We start from the raw sequence: 18,549 nt of genomic DNA on the forward strand, positions 1-18,549 counted from the left end.
TATGAGGTTTTGACATATTTATCATCTAAATTTTTTATTGGATGAGATCAGATTTTATTATCTATCCATGAAATAAAGTTTTGTTATTTATCTAGATGACGATTAGTTTTTAATCATCATTTTATATGATTCACGATTCTCCATATTAGTTAAGAGATATGGGTGAGAGTAGTACCCCTTTAAGTTGAGATTTTGTGTGGTTTATTGTAATGCATGTTTTGTTGCTAAGAGGAGAGACTCTTGGCGCTCTATATGAGACAAACAATTTTTTTCAAGTTATGGACTAGTCCAACACAACTTTCTTTCTTTCATGTGTTTTAATGGTTTGAATGGAATTCAAATACTTAAGCATCAAGTCTGGATGAGGTATGTATATGTAGATAAATAAATTTGGTGATTATGAATAAATTTTAATTTTATTTTATTAAATAATTTAATATTTAAAGTAAAAATTAAGTATTAAGTTTTAAATTTAAATAATTAGAATATTTTAATTTAAAATCAACTTAAATCATTATATAATAATTAAGTTTTATCAAACACCTTCTAAGTTAGCAACTTAATATAACTTAATTTAAGTCATAGAGTATGTTAAATATATTTAATAAAATAATTTATCATCAACACTTAAAGTTAAAAATAATATTAAATATTAAACCAAAATAGTTATCTTATTTTTAATCTCAAATATCTTTTACCTCATTTATTCATATTTAGTGAAAATATATTTTATAATTATGACTTTACATTCACAACATATTTTTCATAGTAAATATTTTTATAATTATCTCATATTTTTATAACATTTATGTGAAATCAAGGTTTTGTTAATATCGGTTTTGATGATAACAAAATAAGGATTAAAACTAATTATTATATTTCAAGTGTGACTAGATAATATGATTTTTAAGTGGCAATCACAAAAACAAAATCAAACCAAAAGGAAATCAATATGAAGTAGAAAACATCATATAAGTGTTTTTCAAAATTTAATCTTCATAAGATCTCTTTATAAGGTTGTTGGTACACTAGGTTTTTCATTATTTACTTATGCACCAAAATCATAAAAAAGTTATTTTGTTTTAAATCTTTTAAAATTGAATGATTTCATATTTTCAACTAAAATCTTGTGTCAAATATTTTTTCAAACTTGTTTAAAAGGTTTTAAACTGAAAAAAATAGTTATCCAAGATAGTTTAGAAGCCTTGAATTAGTAAAACTTCAAGTTTGGGATTGAAACTAGAGGAAAATGGATGTAAGTCGGTTTGCGTCGAATTACTATAAAAATCTTGTGTTTACATTCTCTCTTCTCTACTATTTTATTTTATATGTAACCATCTTTATATTATTTTATTATGTATTTGTATATAATTGTCTCTTACATTCACATAATTTAAATTTGCAAAAAGATACCATCACCCTATTGGCCTCCCCCCTTCTTCTTCCTCCTCCTCCTCTAGGGTGATTACTTTAAGTTGAATTAGTCAATTTTTCTAACAATTTCAAATATGAATATTTAACAAATATTTTGATTGCTTGAGATTAATAAAAATATAAATGTTAATTAAATTAATGAGGGATAAATATGTTGATTTGATGATTTAAAATAAAATTTAAGTTAACTTTACAAAACAATCTTGATATTTAAATGAGTAATAAGTTGTAAGTCAATAATTTAAGAACAACTTAAACCTAAAAATAACTTAAATCATGAAGTAATAAGTTTAGTATTTTAAATATTAATAGTTTTTATTTTCGAAAGTGACAAATAAGGTTGCTCCAACCAAGAGGGTGTTTGGTAAACCCAATTAATGATTTAATAAGTTAATTTAAGCTATTAAATAAATTAAATATGTTTGATAAAATAATTTAATGGTATGTTAGCTTGTAATCTATGGGAATCCAACGCCCAATAATTTCAATTTTATGATAAATGATAGTAAGAATTCTCTTGTTAAGCGAATTATAATTTAAAAATAATTTTAAGTAAATAATTAACTTATCATTTATCTTAATCATTTTTGCCTTATATGTCCACCTTAATCAAAGTATATTTTGCAATCATAACTCGACATCCATGACTTATTTTTTATAATAAATATTTTGTGGTTATCTTTATATATTCATAATACTTTAAATATGAATATTTAACATATAAATTTATCACTCAATATCAATAAAAATAAATAATAATTAAAATTAATTATAATAAATATTAGTTTAAATTAATAAGAATAAATATGTCAATTTAGAATACATTTAAAGTTAATTTTATCATATAATCTTAATATTTGAAGTAAAAATTAAATAATAAGTTTTAAGTTAATAATTTAAGAATAATTTAACCTAAAATTAATTTAAGTCATTATACAATAAGTACTAAGTTTTACTAAATACTCTTTAAGTCTTCTTTGACATCTTGATCAAAGTAATCAATAGTGATTTTGAAGGCTAATGGTTTTTATTTTCAAAAGTTACAAAACCTTAAGAAGTTATTATTTATTTGTTGAAAAGTTATTCACCTCTTTTGAGTACCATTGTATACCAAAGTGTCTCAAAATTTATAATTTAGTTGTTCAACCAATTGCATTGTTGGTGCACGACGAGCAAAGAAAGTGTTTGACTAGCCTCCACGTGACATAGATAACAATTGCATGTGCACAAAAGAATGTTCGAATGAGTTTTCTGAGCACATCCCTATGAAGCTTAAGTCAGAGATGAAATACTCGAGTAAGAGTTGTTTTTGGAAAAAAATGGCAAAATACATTTCTTGTGGTGAAGAAAAGATATTTATCCTTACTCAAATGTAACGTCTTCTCGGATGCCTTAATTGTGTATTTGATTGTGCATTACCGTCTTTAATACCAATAATTGTTAGCTCATAACGATTGTTATGCCTTGATGAGTCTTAAAGTATGATGTTTTTAACCTCGTAATTATTGCTTTAATCAATACACTTAATGCTCATTATAGTTAATGTTTGACTGACGAGTATGCATAGTGCCTAGTTGATTTGTTTTTGTCCGGACCATTAGGGTGGACGAAAATGCCACATGGCTCTTTTATAGAATATGCATTATTCTAGACGACGTTAGGGATCATGCTAGATGACGAAGAACGCCCCACATGCATGAAATTCTATTCTAAAAAATAATATTATTAACAAATTTATTCTTATTGGTGTATGTACATTTAACTTTTGCCAATTTTAAATTTCATTAGTTAACATCTATATAAATTTGTTTCATTTATAAAATTTACTTTTTAGTGAAATTTTAGGTAAATGAGTTTAACAAATTTATAAAACATAAATTATATTATCTTAATAAAAAAATAAATTTATGATATATAAGATATGTATATTTTATATATTAACTTAAAATTTACATATCTCATATAAAAAGGATATCATAAGTAATAATATAGCTTATTATATCTCATTATCAATCATAAAATAAAAATATATTATCTTCTTTTATCATATTTTATACTATATCAAATCAATCAAATATAACCTTAAATTTTACCATATACTTTCAAATCGAGATTGCATATTCGGAGCATACTAATTCAATATCCTAAAATTTTCTTCCTCTTTTTGTAACAGACATCAGATTAGGAATCATTTTAGCGTCATGCATTTTTTTATGAAATAATTATTTTATTCCAAAACTTTCATAGAATTTATAATTCTTGTTTAGGAAGTGCTTTTAAAAACAATTTTGAAAAGTAATTTTTTAGAATAATTTTTGAAAATTGTTGGACGATGTTTATAGGATATTTGATGTTTTTGTGGTTTTTAAATGTGTTTTTTTTTTCTTTTTTGTTTCTAGAGAGTAAAAAACTATTTTTAAAAAACAGTTACCCAACTGTTCACTCACGCCTATAGCGCCTCCTGGTCTTTCTAATATGCAATCTCCTGTCTCCACCAGAAAAAAGGCCATTACGCTATTAACCAAGGCCCAGTGCATTGGCCCATTTCCATCCAACCGCCTCTCGCTATTAACGGCAACAATTCGAAATTTGAAATTCGAATTCACGAGCGTCTGAAATGGGACCCGCAAAAATGGAGCCGTTCAAAGAATTCAACTCGCATCATAGACCGTTCTTTATCCGCAGTGCTTCACCTTCATCCCTACTCGCACAAAGCTACTCTCTACCACTGACTGCCACGCATTAAAAAAAGTGATCCAGATACACCTCAGCGTAACTCAGACTCTTGACTCATCCTTTTCTTCAAATGATATCCCTCCACGTCAGAGATCCCAAAAGGTCTCACAGCGGCAGCGCGAGTACCAAAATTCGGCTACGCCTGCGAGTATTACGAAAGCATCCCGAGTTTGAGTTTTCCCGCTCAAGACAGAACCCAGAGAACTTCAATTATAAATGGCTCCCTTCTTTCCTTCGTCATCATTAGCAATTTCATTTGATCGCAATCCCACAATCGAAGCCATTTCTATGGAGGAGGCCATCAAAGATCAGCCCTCTGTTCATGGTAAATGCTTTGCCCTAATATTCCTTTTGGACAATTGAAGGCAATCGAGTGTTTAATTGCTTGATATTGTCTGCTTTTGATTGCTTGATTTAATATTTCTCTCTATCATGGAAGATTTTTTATTCGATTACTTAATTTAGTTTTAATTTCTCTCAGTATCATGTGTTGATATGAAAATTTGGTTTCCAGGGAAGTCTAAACTTCGGTATCCTCTGAGATCCGCGACTAAATCCAAGGAGGAGAAACAATCGACGGCAGATACTTCAAACTCTTCTGCAACCAAGAGGTCCTTTTTTTTTTTTTTTTTCTAATGATATATATATTTTTATATATTTTAAATTTGTGCATTTTTTGTAATGTTGTTTAACGAGTAATACAGTCCTTTTTTAACGGTTTTTTTTTCCTATGGTTGGATCCATGAGAAAAAATTGTTATTTTTTGGGGCTGATTTAAAGTCTACACCTTTATTTGATTTGGTCGGAATTTCTTTCTTCCTCTGAGAATAAAAAAAAATGATGGTGGATGTGTTGCTTTGAAATGGATACAAGAATTGATGGACTGCTGGAAATCAATTCATTTACTTTGGGAGATTTGTGGTTAAATAATTAAGGAATTAATTTCAATGGCCAAAAACAAATTCAAATTAATGAAGCAGAGAATTAGGAATTTTTTGATGGAGTTACTAGAGATGATTTGAAAATTTCTTCTGCTTTCCTCATTTGTGTAGATGTAGTGGGAAATCTGTATATATACCTCTATATATATAACATCTTAGGGGTGGATATCTGTTTGCTAATTCCCACTTAATTATGAGTCAATGACTGTCATTCCCTTGTGTTTTCTTATTAAGTCAATTTCAAATTTCATCAAGTTGGGGTACCCTGTTGGTGTTCAGTCATATTTTCTACTTACAATAAAGTAAGTACTCAATCCAATATTGTTAATTAAACCAATACCCACAGGTATTGTGTTCAATATTCTTGTTAGCAATTCTGTTTAAAGCATCCACTTGCAGCAGATCAGTCAAGAAAAAAATGCCACAGTTTTGAATTGGTTACAAATTTTGAATTGAAATATGACTCATTTATGTAAGCAGCTCTGTCCTAGGCATCAACTGTTGCAGAGCATCACCCAAAATTGATATGTTTAAATATCTGACACACTTCTAATATTGGTAACAAGAACATGCAGATGTTTACATTTTTATATTTTCACTTTCAACCTTTTACCACCACCATGCCATATTCAAAAGAATTGATTTCAACTGGGATTGTGTTTGTTCAGGGGAAGAATTGTCTCAAAGGTCAGTCAGAGTGCGAGTGTCCTCGACAGCTCTACCAAGGACACAGCAGCCAAGCCGCCTAGAAGATTTTCTATTCCTGCCAAGTCAAATGCCAGCCCCCACATGAAACCGGCTGGCAACATTACTCCAATTTCTGAGACTAGGGCCAAGAGGTCTGTTACCAGTCAAGGGAAAAGTGCCACACCAGTTTCTGATGTTTCCAAATCAGGGAACCGCAGGAACTCCAGCTATATATCCTCAGCAACATATTGGTTGTCACAGATTAAGCTATCTGAATCTGCTGCTATGCACTCAATTTCACTTGGTTTCTTCAAACTTGCCTGGGAGGCTGGATGTAAGGTATACTCTTTTAGACATACTAATCAATCATTGGTTAAGTTCAATTATTGAAACTTGTTTCAAGAAACATCCCTTTTTCCATTCATATGGACACCATGCTTTGAGCTAGCCAGCAACCATTCATTTCAAATCAGAAAGTAATCAATTCCAACCTGTCCAAATTCGAGGAATGTTCAAACAGAACCCCATTTACATCAATGTGGTAGAAAGCTAAATGCCTACAGTAGGTCTCCTTATTTTTGTTTAGGAGGTTGTGAATTGATCATCTGCTTTCTCCAAGTTTGATGCTTTTTTTTTTTTTTTTCATGTAAGATTTTTCTAGTTCTTTATTTCTTCCTTTCTTTTTTCTTTAAATTCTTCCTTTTTAAAAGGCCATTCTCTTATTTTCTGATTTCAGTAGAAAAGCTCAATGTTTCACCATCTAGCTGATCAGTCCAACTATTAATTCTGTTCTGTATGAAGCACGTTTGTGCTTTTATTTATGATGGGTAGGTTACTAAAAGTGCAAAATAAGATATCTATTCATGAATGTTTGTGAACTTTATTTCTGCATATGTATCTAGTTCTGAGCCCTTTTTTGTATTTTTCCTTCGTTTAAATATTGAATTCAGCCTCTCCAGCGAATGCGGGAAGAGCTAAAGTCTTATGCACGCCGGAATAGCCTTGGTGAACTCGGAGAATCTGTGAAAGAATTATTCAATAGTTATGAAATTTCAGAGAACTTGGAGCAGTTGCAGGTTTCTGAAACTTGTTCTCAGGTGCCTGGAGAGGGAACTCGATCATCTGATGATGATGTTCACAGCACTTCTTCTACTAGGAGCACTAGGAAACTGAAACCAAAGTCCTTGAACACTGATGCTGCTCAAGTTTCTTCAGTCACAGAATCCGCCAATAAGGAGACTACTCAGAAGAATAATCCTGCAACTAGAGTCAGGGGGTCATTGAATAAGAATTCAGTGAATACAAGATCGGTTTCTGACTCTGGGAGCCGCAACTTACAAAGGAAACCCCAGAAGCCAAGTAAGCAAGATTCTAAAACAGAGAAGGTTGTGATAAAGAAACAAGGAAAGAAATCTGCAAATGAAGAAGGTAAATGCAGAGTGGGACTTTCTTTGTAATTCTTTAACCTCATTGTGTACATTTGAGTTGAGAAACTCATGAGTTGGTTTCTCTTACAGGTCCAGTCAATTCTTTGCCAACAGAGGAAACAACACTTCAAGAAAACAAAGAAAACATGGTAAACTAGCTACTTTCTTTTACTTGTTTGAAATTAAATATTAAGAATCTGAAATTCATCCATTGCCCCTGATATGTTATATAATTGAAGTTAGTGTGGATTCCCTGATATTAGCAAAGGTCATTTCATATTTGATCATGAAATAATATGTTGTATTCCTTGTCTGCTTGTAGGATGCCCCTCTGATGGAAGAAACTAGTTTGACTGAAGTAATGTAGACATGCTGCACCAAACATGCTGTGAACTCCTGATAAAACTCTTTTACTCTTGTTGGATTTTGTCTTCAGTGTTTTTTAGTGAGGGCTTTTCCTTTGTATAGAAAGGGTCAATGTGAAAGTGGTGATCCTGTCTGGTGTGAAACTAAGCATTTACTATTCATTTTCCCTTCTTATTGTTCAGTAAAACTGGGATTGTTTGTGTCTAGTATCATACAGTTATTCTGGCGATTTAAATTGTATCGAAGTACTAAGCTTCATTTTTGGTGTCCTGATATAAGATGATATATGTTTGCAAGCATGACTTCTTTACCTTATATACTTGGGGTTTACTCTACTCCTATTCTGTTTCTCATTCAAAATACATACTGTTATTGACTTTGAACATCCATTCCTCGGCTGCTTTCCTTCCTGTTCAAAGCCGAGTCTGATTTGGGCTGAATGGATACTAACTTGGTACTTGGAACTGCTTTCCTCAGCTCCCTTCCCACACTAGCAGCCTTTTGTGAATTGGACATCATTCTTGAAACATACGTGAATCTTATTCCGAGTACAGGAAGCGATTTTTGTGTTGATTGTGTCAAATCTTAAACATTTGATTAGATCAACCCAAACGTGACATTGTTAAACAGGTCAGCCTAAACATGATACATAGGCACCATTTGATTAAATAGGTAAACAAATTTATTTGACATGGTTTTTTTTTTTTTTTTTTGGATATTCGTGGATGTTCGGGCTAGCTTATGCCCATCTTGACTAATCCTACGGGGCCTTGAAGTTAATAATCAGGTAAACCTTTAAGGGCCCTCAGGGGACTCGAACTGGTGACCATTGGGGAGCAAACCCAAGGCCGCAACTAAACTACCCCTCAAGGTTAAGTTTATTTGACATATTTTATGACTCATTGAGTCTAATACGACTTAATCAGGTTAGGGTTACAATCAAATTAATCAACATAATTTATTATATAGATAAAACAACTTGTTTATTAGGTGGTGTAAGGTGACACAAATTTAACTCCAGCATGATTATACTCAAACTAATGAAAAACATGTTGAGTTTGGATCCCGTTGTATCAAATTTTGGATTAGTATCGTTTGAACAACAAAAAGCAGCTGCAAACAGGATAATTTCATTATCTAAACAAGGAGAGCAAGTACGCAGGCAATTGCATAGGCGAAGAGAAATTGGTTGATCCTAGAATCATTGGTACCCTTGCCATCATTTTCATGTTGGGCATCATTAGTTTATCAAATAGTTAGTTATATAAAGGCAATAATGTAGGACTTACTATTTTTGCAATCAAACAATCCCGATTTTTCAAATAGTTCATAATATTCAAGGCAGTTGATTCATACAATTCTATTAGACACGAATTTAAAACACAAATTGCTGCAAACATAGTCCTAAGATTCAGACAAGGAAAATACAAGATCTGCAGTACATGATTAAAGTGAGACCTTTTGCACAGCACAAGGTTCTTAAAGTGGCATCATCACTGAAATCAAACCTGCAAACTTAAAGACAGACAGGAACTGCCATGCCTGTGCACCAATGGCAGAGTTAGTCCGCTGTCCAGCTCTGCTCAACAATTTCCCTCACTCTTCTGTTGTACTCACGCTTATTCTCACTAAACATCCGAGCAGCTTCTGAATTTGCAGGAGAATTGGGGTTGGGATCACAGAGCAGTGACTGCAACAAGAGGATGAAAAGTTAGAACATCATGTAGAGTATTTGCATGAGGTAACTTGAATTATCCATCTTACTTGTAAGCAATCCAGAGTTTAATACTTTATTAAAAGTGACAATAAGCTGATTTTATAGTTTCATTCTCTATCAAAATCAATATGCAGGTAAACAGGATCTTGGAAGCAAGCTCATTGACTTATAATGGTAGTCCTAATAGCAATTTTTTTTATAGGTTGAAATACACAACATGAAGAGGCACTGTAGGGGAGTAGCCCAAGTGCACTAAGTCTCCATGGTACACCCACAGCAGAAACTGAAAAGAGCAAAATGAAAGGCCAAATTAAACATCACTCTACAACAACAAAACCCCACAACACCCGTTCCACCCCAACATTGACACACAGAACAACCCGTATAATTAATGAAACCCGTATTGAATGTCTGCCGTCGTCCACAATCTTCTTCATGGAGGCATGCATCAATTTCTTTTAGCTTTCTTTATATATCAGCCACCTAAAAAATCTCCTATTACTAAACTGCTAACAAGCAAAAGGATTTGCAGCTCTGTTATATATCAATTGCTAGAAAGCACCTCTTAGACCATCTTCAAGACTACAAAAGGAAAACCCCAAACAATGAGAAGAACATAGCATTCCTTCATGATTGAAGGGTAGACCAAAGATTGTTTACTGACCCTTAGGGTTTGCACATGCAACAACAATTAAACAACACACTTCCTCCACTCATCAAACAATTCCACACATCAAAGGCAGAATCAGATCTGCTGCTTTGCTTAAAGTTGTTAATGTGAAAGTTTGTCAACTCTTCCCACACTATTAATCAGGCAAAGAAATGCCACTTCGTTGAGGAGATGTTCTCCTTCCTCACTGCCAAGACCCACACACCACAACCCACAACTCAAAAGACAGGAACACTGATGAACCACTCAAATCAGCAGCAGTCTCATTTCTTCTACTTGAAAGATAAGCAACAAGGGATGGAGCTCAGACTACCACATCAGGGGTTAGCATTGTGGGTCAAGGAAATAAATAAGAAACATCATGCTTGATTTATTCAACCCTGAAATTCTAAATAATTCATGGTAACAACAACAGAAGAGGCAGGGCAAACCAGCCTTTTGAAAGAAATAAGAATTAAACAGGAAATGCTTTGATTAGTTTCTAGGATTACAAGAACTATGGGGTCATCAATTTGAAGCAATATGTGACAGATGAAAATAAGGCATTGATTAGTTTCAAGCATTACAAGAACCATGGGGCAGTCTGAACCAATATGTGACAGAGATGAAAATAAGGACTTCATTTGTGACAGAGATGATGATGATGATACTGATGATGATAAAAACAACAATAATAATAATAATAATGACAGAGATGAAAATAAGGCCGTCGTTTGAGAGAGATTATTAAAATTATTATTATTATTATTATTATTATTATTATTACATGCAATGAAAATATCTAATAAGTAAAGAACACTTTTCTACATGATAGTCTTTGTTCTTGTTTGAACAAGTTATTGCCACATGAGCTGCACCATGTTCAACTCAAACCCCTATTACATTGCGCACTCTCCTTACATGCCTTGTTTAGACTTGAGAGTGCTTTTTATTGCATCAATTTCATATTTTTTTAAGGCACACCCCAAATACACAAAGGGTATATCAAGGCGCACCTCAAATACATACAAAGGATGACAATAGGAGGAAAGGAGACAAAAACAACTCCAACTCACACCCATCCCCTGTTTGCAACCCAACCCATCAATGAATCTATCAAAAGAATAAGCAGCTTGAAGAGGTTCATGAGTCCAAAGGAAAAGGGTGCAGACCAGGAAATCTCTTAGTGATAGATCTGACTGCTCCACTCATTCAAAAGAAATTTTCGCGAATTCTTCCCCCAAAAAACTCTCATGTCATCCCAATAATAACTCTTTCACCAAAGAAGGGAGCAACCAAGAGATATCATGAGGAAAGAACAAAGGATGCCACAACCACCTAGCTTTCCCAGAATGCACAAGTAGATGGTTAGGTGATTCTTCTGCACTTTTACACATACAACATATTCACTAAAATCCATCCCCTTATTTTGAATTGATCCAAGGTTGGGATCCTCTCTGAGCTACCTCCCATGAAAAAAAATAAAAATAAAGATAAAAATAAAAATAAATACAACCACCTTTGAAGGAGCACAAGAGGCCACACTTCTTTTGAGTGGAATGCAACCCTCCATCCAACTCCAATCCAAAATAGAATGATTTTTAGTGAAAAAATCCCATTCTTATTAGCTTCCCAAACCAGTCTATACTCTTCCCCACTAGGGTCCTGGTCTCATTAAGCAACCTAAGCAAAGCGTCAACATTATATAATTCCCAAGCTTGGGAATGTCTTAAGAATTCCCATTCTTATTAGCCTCTCAAACCAGTCTATACTCTTCCCCACTAGGGTCCTAGTCTCATTAAGCCGCCTAAGCAAAGCCTCAACACTATATAATTCCCAAACCTGGGAATGTCTTAAGAAGAGAGGGTTCCAAAATCCTTGCCCTCCCACTACCTCTCAAGCATTAGCCACCTATGCATTCCCACACGTGGCATCCTACCAAGATTTGATTCTCCTTCCATTACGAATTACAAATCTGGTTTTAGCCTTAAAAGAACCCCAAATTCCTTTTATCATCTTTCGCAACCCAACTCCACAACTCTCTCTCCTAAACACCACCATCTTGGTCCCTCATTGTATTTTCCCACAATCACATGTCTCCACAGAAGATCCCTCTCTCAAAGCCAATCTCCAGCTCCAGGTACCAAGTAAGGCTTAATCTAGAGAAAGATAAGACTTTGATGCCAAGTCCCCCAATTTTCTTATGCTAAGTTCCCCTTTGGATATTTTCCAGCCTTAGGTCCCCACCCTATGGATGACAAATGGGGACATGAAGCTTTTTCTGCATCAATACCATGCATTATCATTTATAGTGCATTAGTCCACATGCTAGCCTATAGTTTTGTTTTATTAAAACAAATATATAGATATTTTTTTCATAAGTAAAAGCACAAAAAGATAGCATATATAATGAATAAAGGGAGCCCAAAATCCAACCCAAAGCATACAGGGAGTATACGACAAGCACCTAAAGGCAAGAGCAAAAAAGAAGAGGGGAAACCAAAAACTTAACCCCCCACTCCTCATCTCGAATCCAACCAATAAAAAAAATTGATTAAAAATAAAGGATCATCATTTATAAACAACTTAGTCCAAGACCAAAAATTACAAACAAAAGAATTTTTCATCCTTTGAATGAAAAGCTCTTCATTATCAAAGACAATCTTGTTTCTTTCTTTCCAAACCATCCAAAAGAGACATAATGGAGCTATCATCCAAGCCTTTTTACGCTTCTTGCCCACAAAGGAACCATGCCAACCTATAAAGGTCTCTCTAATCGACAATGGGAGGACCCATGTCACACCAAAAATAGCAAATAATAACTCCCACAAAACCCTAGCCATGGTACAATGGATTAGAATATGATCAATTAACTCTTCTTCGGAACAACAAGGAAACATCTATTAACTATGGACCTCCCCCTCCTCTTTAGTTGATCCAAAGTCAAAGTCTCCCCTCACGGAACTTCCCAAGTGAAAAAGCCCGCCTTAGTAGGAACACAAGGGCTCCAAATTATGCTCCTTGGAAATGGGGCTACAATTCTCAGCTCCAATGCACCATAAAGGGACTTAATAGAAAATTTCCCATCCTTGGTCTTTTTCTAAAGCACCCCATCCTCCAGGTCGGTAATCACCCTCTTCCTTTGTAATGTCACAAGGAACCTCTCCACCTCTCAATCATGGAAAGGCCTAGAGAATTGAGGATTCCAACCCCCCTCCTCACCTAAAGTGTCCCAAAACCTCTGCTACCTACGCCTCTTTTGAAGTCACCAAGGCATACAAAGAGGGGAAAGAATCACATAAAGCATCATCCCCACACCACTTATCCTTCCAATATCTCACTCTCTTCTTCCATCCCCACTGAGAATGCAATTTTGCTATTCAAAAAAGACCCTTCCTGATTTCCTTCCATAACCCCACGTCATACCCCTCCCTCACTTCACAAGTACACCGCCCCCCTTCTTCCACCTCAAACTTCCTACTAATAACATGCTTCCAAAGAGTCTTTCTTTCTTCTGTAAAGCATTAACTCTATTTATACAAAAGGGCCCTGTTATGTGTAGAGAGACATCCAACACCCAAGCCACCCTTACTTTTATCCGAAGAGACAATCACCCACTTTACAAGATGAAGCTTCCTCTCCCAAGCCCCCCCACCACATAGAAAATCTCTTTGGATCTGCTTTAATCTCAATCTAACCACTCTTGACATACGCAACAAAGACATGAGGTAAATGGGTATGCTAGACAATGTACTCCGAATGAGAGTGATTCTCCCTCCTTCAAATATAAATTGTCTTTTCCACATGGCTAGCCTCTCATAAAACCTTTCCTCCATCCCATCCCAAACAGCCACAGATTTATGCGGACCACCCAAGGGAAGCCCCAAGTAAGAAGAGGGAAGCATCCCCACCTTGCAATCGAGCTCAAGTGCCAAAATCTTTGAATTCTCTACCCTCCCCACCGTTTATTAAAACTAATATGAATGGTCACATTTTCTTGTAGTTAAGTCCCTCATACAATTGTTAACTAAAAACAATGGCAACATTATCCACATAATAATTGTATATTGACAATACCTGAATAGACGTAAGTATAGCTGCTACATCATATATAGGACTCCACTGATTTTGTAGAATATCGAGACAAATACTTCCATCTGCATAGACTGGCCAATTCAAAATAAAAGGTAGAAGTAAGAAACCGCAGCTAAAGATATATTTAACATGAAGTGACACTAATTGCAACATAGTTCCAACTTACTATTTGGATGGAACATACGGGAAACAAATCGCACCGTTGGTGGTTTGTTTGGATACTCCTCCGAAAACTGAAGTGTCAATTTAAACGTACCTGAAGAACTCAAAAGGATATCTTTATAGATTTGAATGGAATTGAACTAAAAGAATGTTCCATGCCTTTCTAACAGTTATAAAGGAAAATAGAAGATTAAAAAAATCAGAAAAATGAACACAATAGTATGACTTATTTTTTTTCTTTATGTTAAGTCACATTAGAAGACGATACAACACAAAAACAAATTGTAATTGTTCTATAGCAAAAACGTACATGCATGGTCTGGTAGACTGGCAGCATTGATTTAATAACACATCATTCTTATCCATACACAGAAACACAGACTCGGTTACATCACTACAAAGTCAACAATACACTTAGTGTCAACTTTCAAACATACATTGTACTTGCAGCACCAGCATTAGCAGGTTCCCTGATTTTTTATTTATTTTTTTATCAGAAACAAGAGATGTAAAAAATTTATGTTTATGAAAACATGAGAAGGATGAGGAGTCTTCCCCATGATTACAAAAAAATCAGATTATAATATGATTGACCAGCAGGTTCCCTGATTTTTGAGGCTGAATAAAACTTCAAACAGATACATGTGGTAACTAACTAACTATTAGGCCACAATACCTTTAAAGTAATACTGTTTGATGCAGCTGATGCACCTTCAGGAATGCTAATACCACACACAATGCCATCCACACAGTGAACATGCTTGTGATAGTCAATTAATATAAAAAGAATGATGTATGAGAAGGCAGTTACATTAGCAATATTCAATTAATCGAAGCCATCTAATATTTTCGAATTTTTTGTTATGTGCAAATCAAATTTGCATCAAATGATAAGGCAGTAGAACTCTCATCTTAATCTCAAATGACAGTACAAAGAAAGATCAAAGAGACAACAACAATATGCGTGCGTTTGGGTGGGTGTGTGCTGCCATAAAAGTTGCCAATTCGAACAACTATTAGAAGAGGAGAAAATTCGAATTGTTTTCTAATATGGGGGTATTTGAAAATCCCATGCATCCCATTGTCTATAAGTGTATTAACAACAGATTGTGAACTCAACTTAACAAAAGCTATCACTACCATCACCAAAATGATATTGTGAAATAAAAATAGTTCAATCCCCAAGATCCTAACATGAACTTGACTCAAACAACAGTTATGGAAAATAAATAGACTCAAACTCGTAGATGTAATGGGTAGCACAATGTTCTCAAGTCATATGACATGCAAACCATGTGAAAAGATTGCATAACGTCACCACAAAGTTAATAATAAAAAATGATCCTTAGAGAAAGAATAGACTCACCTCCATCCCATGGAGTGTCATCTGGACTGCAATCCAAATCAGAAAAGAAACCAGAAATGGCTTATCCAACCATACTTAAACATACTGAGAAAGTAAAAGGCAAATAAATAAACACGTAACATAAGTAAACACAATAACAGTTTTCATGAATTTTGTTGCCCATTACCCAAATATAACAGCATTCCAAAGCATTATATTGTTGTCTTGGGGAGCTCCACTGATGCCGGCAGGGGGGTCCTGTTGCAACCTCTTAAAATCTCTCATCAACCTCTTCCTAGCTGGGGTCGACATAGTCACCGCCTATAAATTTCAATCAACACCAACCAAAAGAACCCCAATTCACTAACTGTTCTCTCAAACACTCTTGAAGATACATACAAACCACAGCCTTCTGTTTGATTGTGGAGAAAATGGAGAAAAGAAATGAAAGCAAAATTTTGAAAATTCAACTAAACTCAACAATGCATATTGCTTGTACTATCATGTTTCGTTGAGACAAAAATTTGCACTATCTCAGGACTTCTAAAATCAAAGCTCAAAAATTAAAAGAAATTAACAACAATTCTCTTCGCCCACATTTTCTCAGCAACCAAACGCGACCTTATAGTAGTATTTATTAACAATTTAGACTACCGGTGAATCCACATAGATACTGAGAACTAGAGCTCAAGCTACAGGAAAAAACTACAAAAACGCATCAAAAAAGGCAACAAAGCCAAGCTTGAGATTAGGGTTTTCTATGGTTCCGTATACACGCCAACAAAAACAAGAGCTTTCACCAATAGCCCGCCACAGGAAAATCCCGTTCTGTGTTTGGGATATAGATTTCCACTCATCCAAACACACCATCGGGTTTTGGTGTCACCAAACACAAAATTGGTCCTTCTTCTATTCTCATCAAGATCACAATAAACAACAATTCCACTAAAAAAATGACAGGAATTAAAATTACCCACGAAATCTCTATGCTGCGAACCAGATGATTAGAAGAGAGGTTTCGGAGTCTCTCCAAAAAGCGTCGAACCCAGACAAAGGAGGAATCGCCGAACGCAGAGAGGGAAACGAAAGCTAGAGAGAGAAGCTAACGGAGGCCTGTGTTTGTAATTGGGAATTGGGATTTGAAAGAGTAAGATGGAGTTCGGGAATCGGATTGCTACGTTCACTGTCCCCACACTACCACTTCCCTCAATTTTTTACTTGTGTGTACGAAACTTTTTTTCTTCCATTACCGTAATTAAGGTGGTGATCATTCCCACATAATTGTTATTTTATTTTCTTAATCAAAATTTCAACAATTTTATTTTTATTTTTTATTTTTTGAGACATGCCTAAATTTGAATAAATTTAAATCTGTCTGAAATTCAGACATTCATGTAAAACGCATATATCAACATTTAAATTTCTTTTAAAAATTAAAAATATTTTTAGCTTTTTATATTTGGATAAAATAAATTTTAACTTAATAAAAATAGTACTAAATTATTTAAAGCTCATTAAAGCAAATCATTTTTTGAATATTTAATAAAAAATCATTTGATGAAAAAATTTTGGGTGATTAATTATACAACAAAATAGAATGATTTCAATTCATCCCTATTCTAAAATCAATATTTGATTAATCTCGATTTTAATAATAACAAAACAATGTTTGAAACTAATAATTTAAGTCAAAAAGATTTTTGAATAAACAATTAAAAATGTATTGAGTTCAAGGAAATCCAGAAGAGAATGGAAACTTAAAAAAAAAAAAACCATTAAGACTTATTTACTAGGATCTCTTTATAAGGGTATTAGTATATTAGGATCATACATTTCATTTTTACTTAAGCACCTAAAATTGTCCGAGTATTAGATTGTTTTCAATTCTTTTTATAAATTGGATAAAAAAATTGAAGTGAAAAAAAAACACTTAAATTTTAATGTGGCTAAAATTTTTTCAAAGGTTGAGGAGATATTAACCAAGGTTTCCTAACCTTAATCCAATTTTAATAATGTATTTTTAAAGCACCTAGTTGAGATAATGGGAAGCAATTGATTTGGTTAATCTCAACAAATCAAGGAAACAAAAATACTTAAAATTGACAAAATTTTGCTTCTATCTAGGCTAAGTCTCGATCGAATGAGGCTAAACTTAAACTGATAAAGAATCAATTGACTTGGTTGGACAATGATAACATCAATAGTTAGTAGTCGGTTAATCGATTAGTCAATCGTCAAATTGTGTATAACAATTAGTTTGAACTTCTAACTTCTATTTAAATGTTTCAAATTTTTTGTATTGATGTTAGAAAAGTTCTTAATCATTTTTGAAAATTATTTGAGCTTGAGAGAGTGTTTTTAAAGTGCAATTACTTTTAAACTTACACATCGTCTCACCATTCAACCCTAATTTCATTATATTTCATTGAGCTAAATTATAAATTAAAAATTTTATTCTTATCATATGTTTTTTCTTATAAATCTGTGAGGTGAGTTCAAGAACAAGGTATCAATCGAAGAAAAAAATTTTAAATGTAAGATATTTTTTAAGAAAAATTGTAAGTACTCATTTGAGCTAGTTAAATAAAGTGTAAAACTTGAAGACTTGATTTGAAAGTTTTGATACAGTGAAACCTCAATTTCGGAATTAAAGTTAGAAAAAAGTGGAAAGGGGGCGGGGTTGAACTATTCTCTTCCCTATTTTCTTTATTTATTTGTAATTACTTTTATATTAGTTTTTATCATATTATTACTTATACTATTGGTTATATTTTATAATTATTAAATTTATAAATTAAAGTCATAATTTTAAAATATGAGTTATTTTTGCCATGTTGGGTCCATATATGTCATGTGATGGGATGATGCATTTTGGAATATGCGGATTGAGTGATCACTGATTTTGGGATTGAATATGTTGTAGCCACCGATCACGAATAGAAGGCACCTTTGGATTCACTTCCTCTTCGATCGTAAGGTGTGTGATTGAT

At 33.5% G+C, this 18,549-nt stretch overlaps 2 protein-coding genes across 3 annotated transcripts; one reads left to right on the forward strand and one right to left on the reverse strand.

Annotated features, from left to right (window-relative positions):
* Positions 1-4,354: 4,354 nt before the first annotated feature.
* Positions 4,355-7,906, forward strand: LOC117904597. Its single transcript, XM_034817282.1, has 6 exons — positions 4,355-4,495; positions 4,685-4,781; positions 5,780-6,137; positions 6,749-7,226; positions 7,316-7,374; positions 7,548-7,906. The coding sequence occupies exons 1-6, from the start codon at positions 4,387-4,389 to the stop codon at positions 7,590-7,592; spliced, it is 1,146 nt and encodes a 381-aa protein (XP_034673173.1). The 5' UTR covers positions 4,355-4,386; the 3' UTR covers positions 7,593-7,906.
* Positions 7,907-8,856: 950 nt separating this feature from the next.
* Positions 8,857-16,725, reverse strand: LOC117904598 (ubiquitin-conjugating enzyme E2 2-like). 2 transcript variants are annotated; one of them, XM_034817284.1, is made up of 6 exons: positions 16,537-16,725; positions 15,747-15,880; positions 15,581-15,606; positions 14,219-14,308; positions 14,035-14,123; positions 8,857-9,281 (listed from the first exon to the last, which is right to left on the reverse strand). In XM_034817284.1, the coding sequence occupies exons 2-6, from the start codon at positions 15,869-15,871 to the stop codon at positions 9,153-9,155; spliced, it is 459 nt and encodes a 152-aa protein (XP_034673175.1). In that variant the 5' UTR covers positions 15,872-15,880; positions 16,537-16,725; the 3' UTR covers positions 8,857-9,152. The 2 variants fall into 2 exon arrangements, with proteins under 2 accessions (XP_034673175.1, XP_034673174.1); XM_034817283.1 differs by having other exon boundaries at positions 16,533-16,724.
* Positions 16,726-18,549: the final 1,824 nt, after the last annotated feature.

Source organism: Vitis riparia, chromosome 17, assembly GCF_004353265.1.
Source record: "Vitis riparia cultivar Riparia Gloire de Montpellier isolate 1030 chromosome 17, EGFV_Vit.rip_1.0, whole genome shotgun sequence".
In the NCBI taxonomy this organism is placed as follows: domain Eukaryota; kingdom Viridiplantae; phylum Streptophyta; class Magnoliopsida; order Vitales; family Vitaceae; genus Vitis; species Vitis riparia.

Bases quoted from the DNA above. Each gene is read 5' to 3' on its own strand.
- LOC117904597 (XM_034817282.1), top strand. From the start codon at position 4,387: ATGGCTCCCTTCTTTCCTTCGTCATCATTAGCAATTTCATTTGATCGC. The intron at 4,496-4,684 runs GTAAATGCTTTG...TTTGGTTTCCAG, and splicing joins AGATCAGCCCTCTGTTCATG to GGAAGTCTAAACTTCGGTAT. The intron at 7,375-7,547 runs GTAAACTAGCTA...GTCTGCTTGTAG, and splicing joins AAGAAAACAAAGAAAACATG to GATGCCCCTCTGATGGAAGA.
- LOC117904598 (XM_034817284.1), bottom strand. From the start codon at position 15,871: ATGTCGACCCCAGCTAGGAAGAGGTTGATGAGAGATTTTAAGAGGTTG. The intron at 15,607-15,746 runs GTAATGGGCAAC...TTTGGATTGCAG, and splicing joins TGGAATGCTGTTATATTTGG to TCCAGATGACACTCCATGGG. The intron at 14,309-15,580 runs GTGAGTCTATTC...TGAGTTCTTCAG, and splicing joins TGACACTCCATGGGATGGAG to GTACGTTTAAATTGACACTT.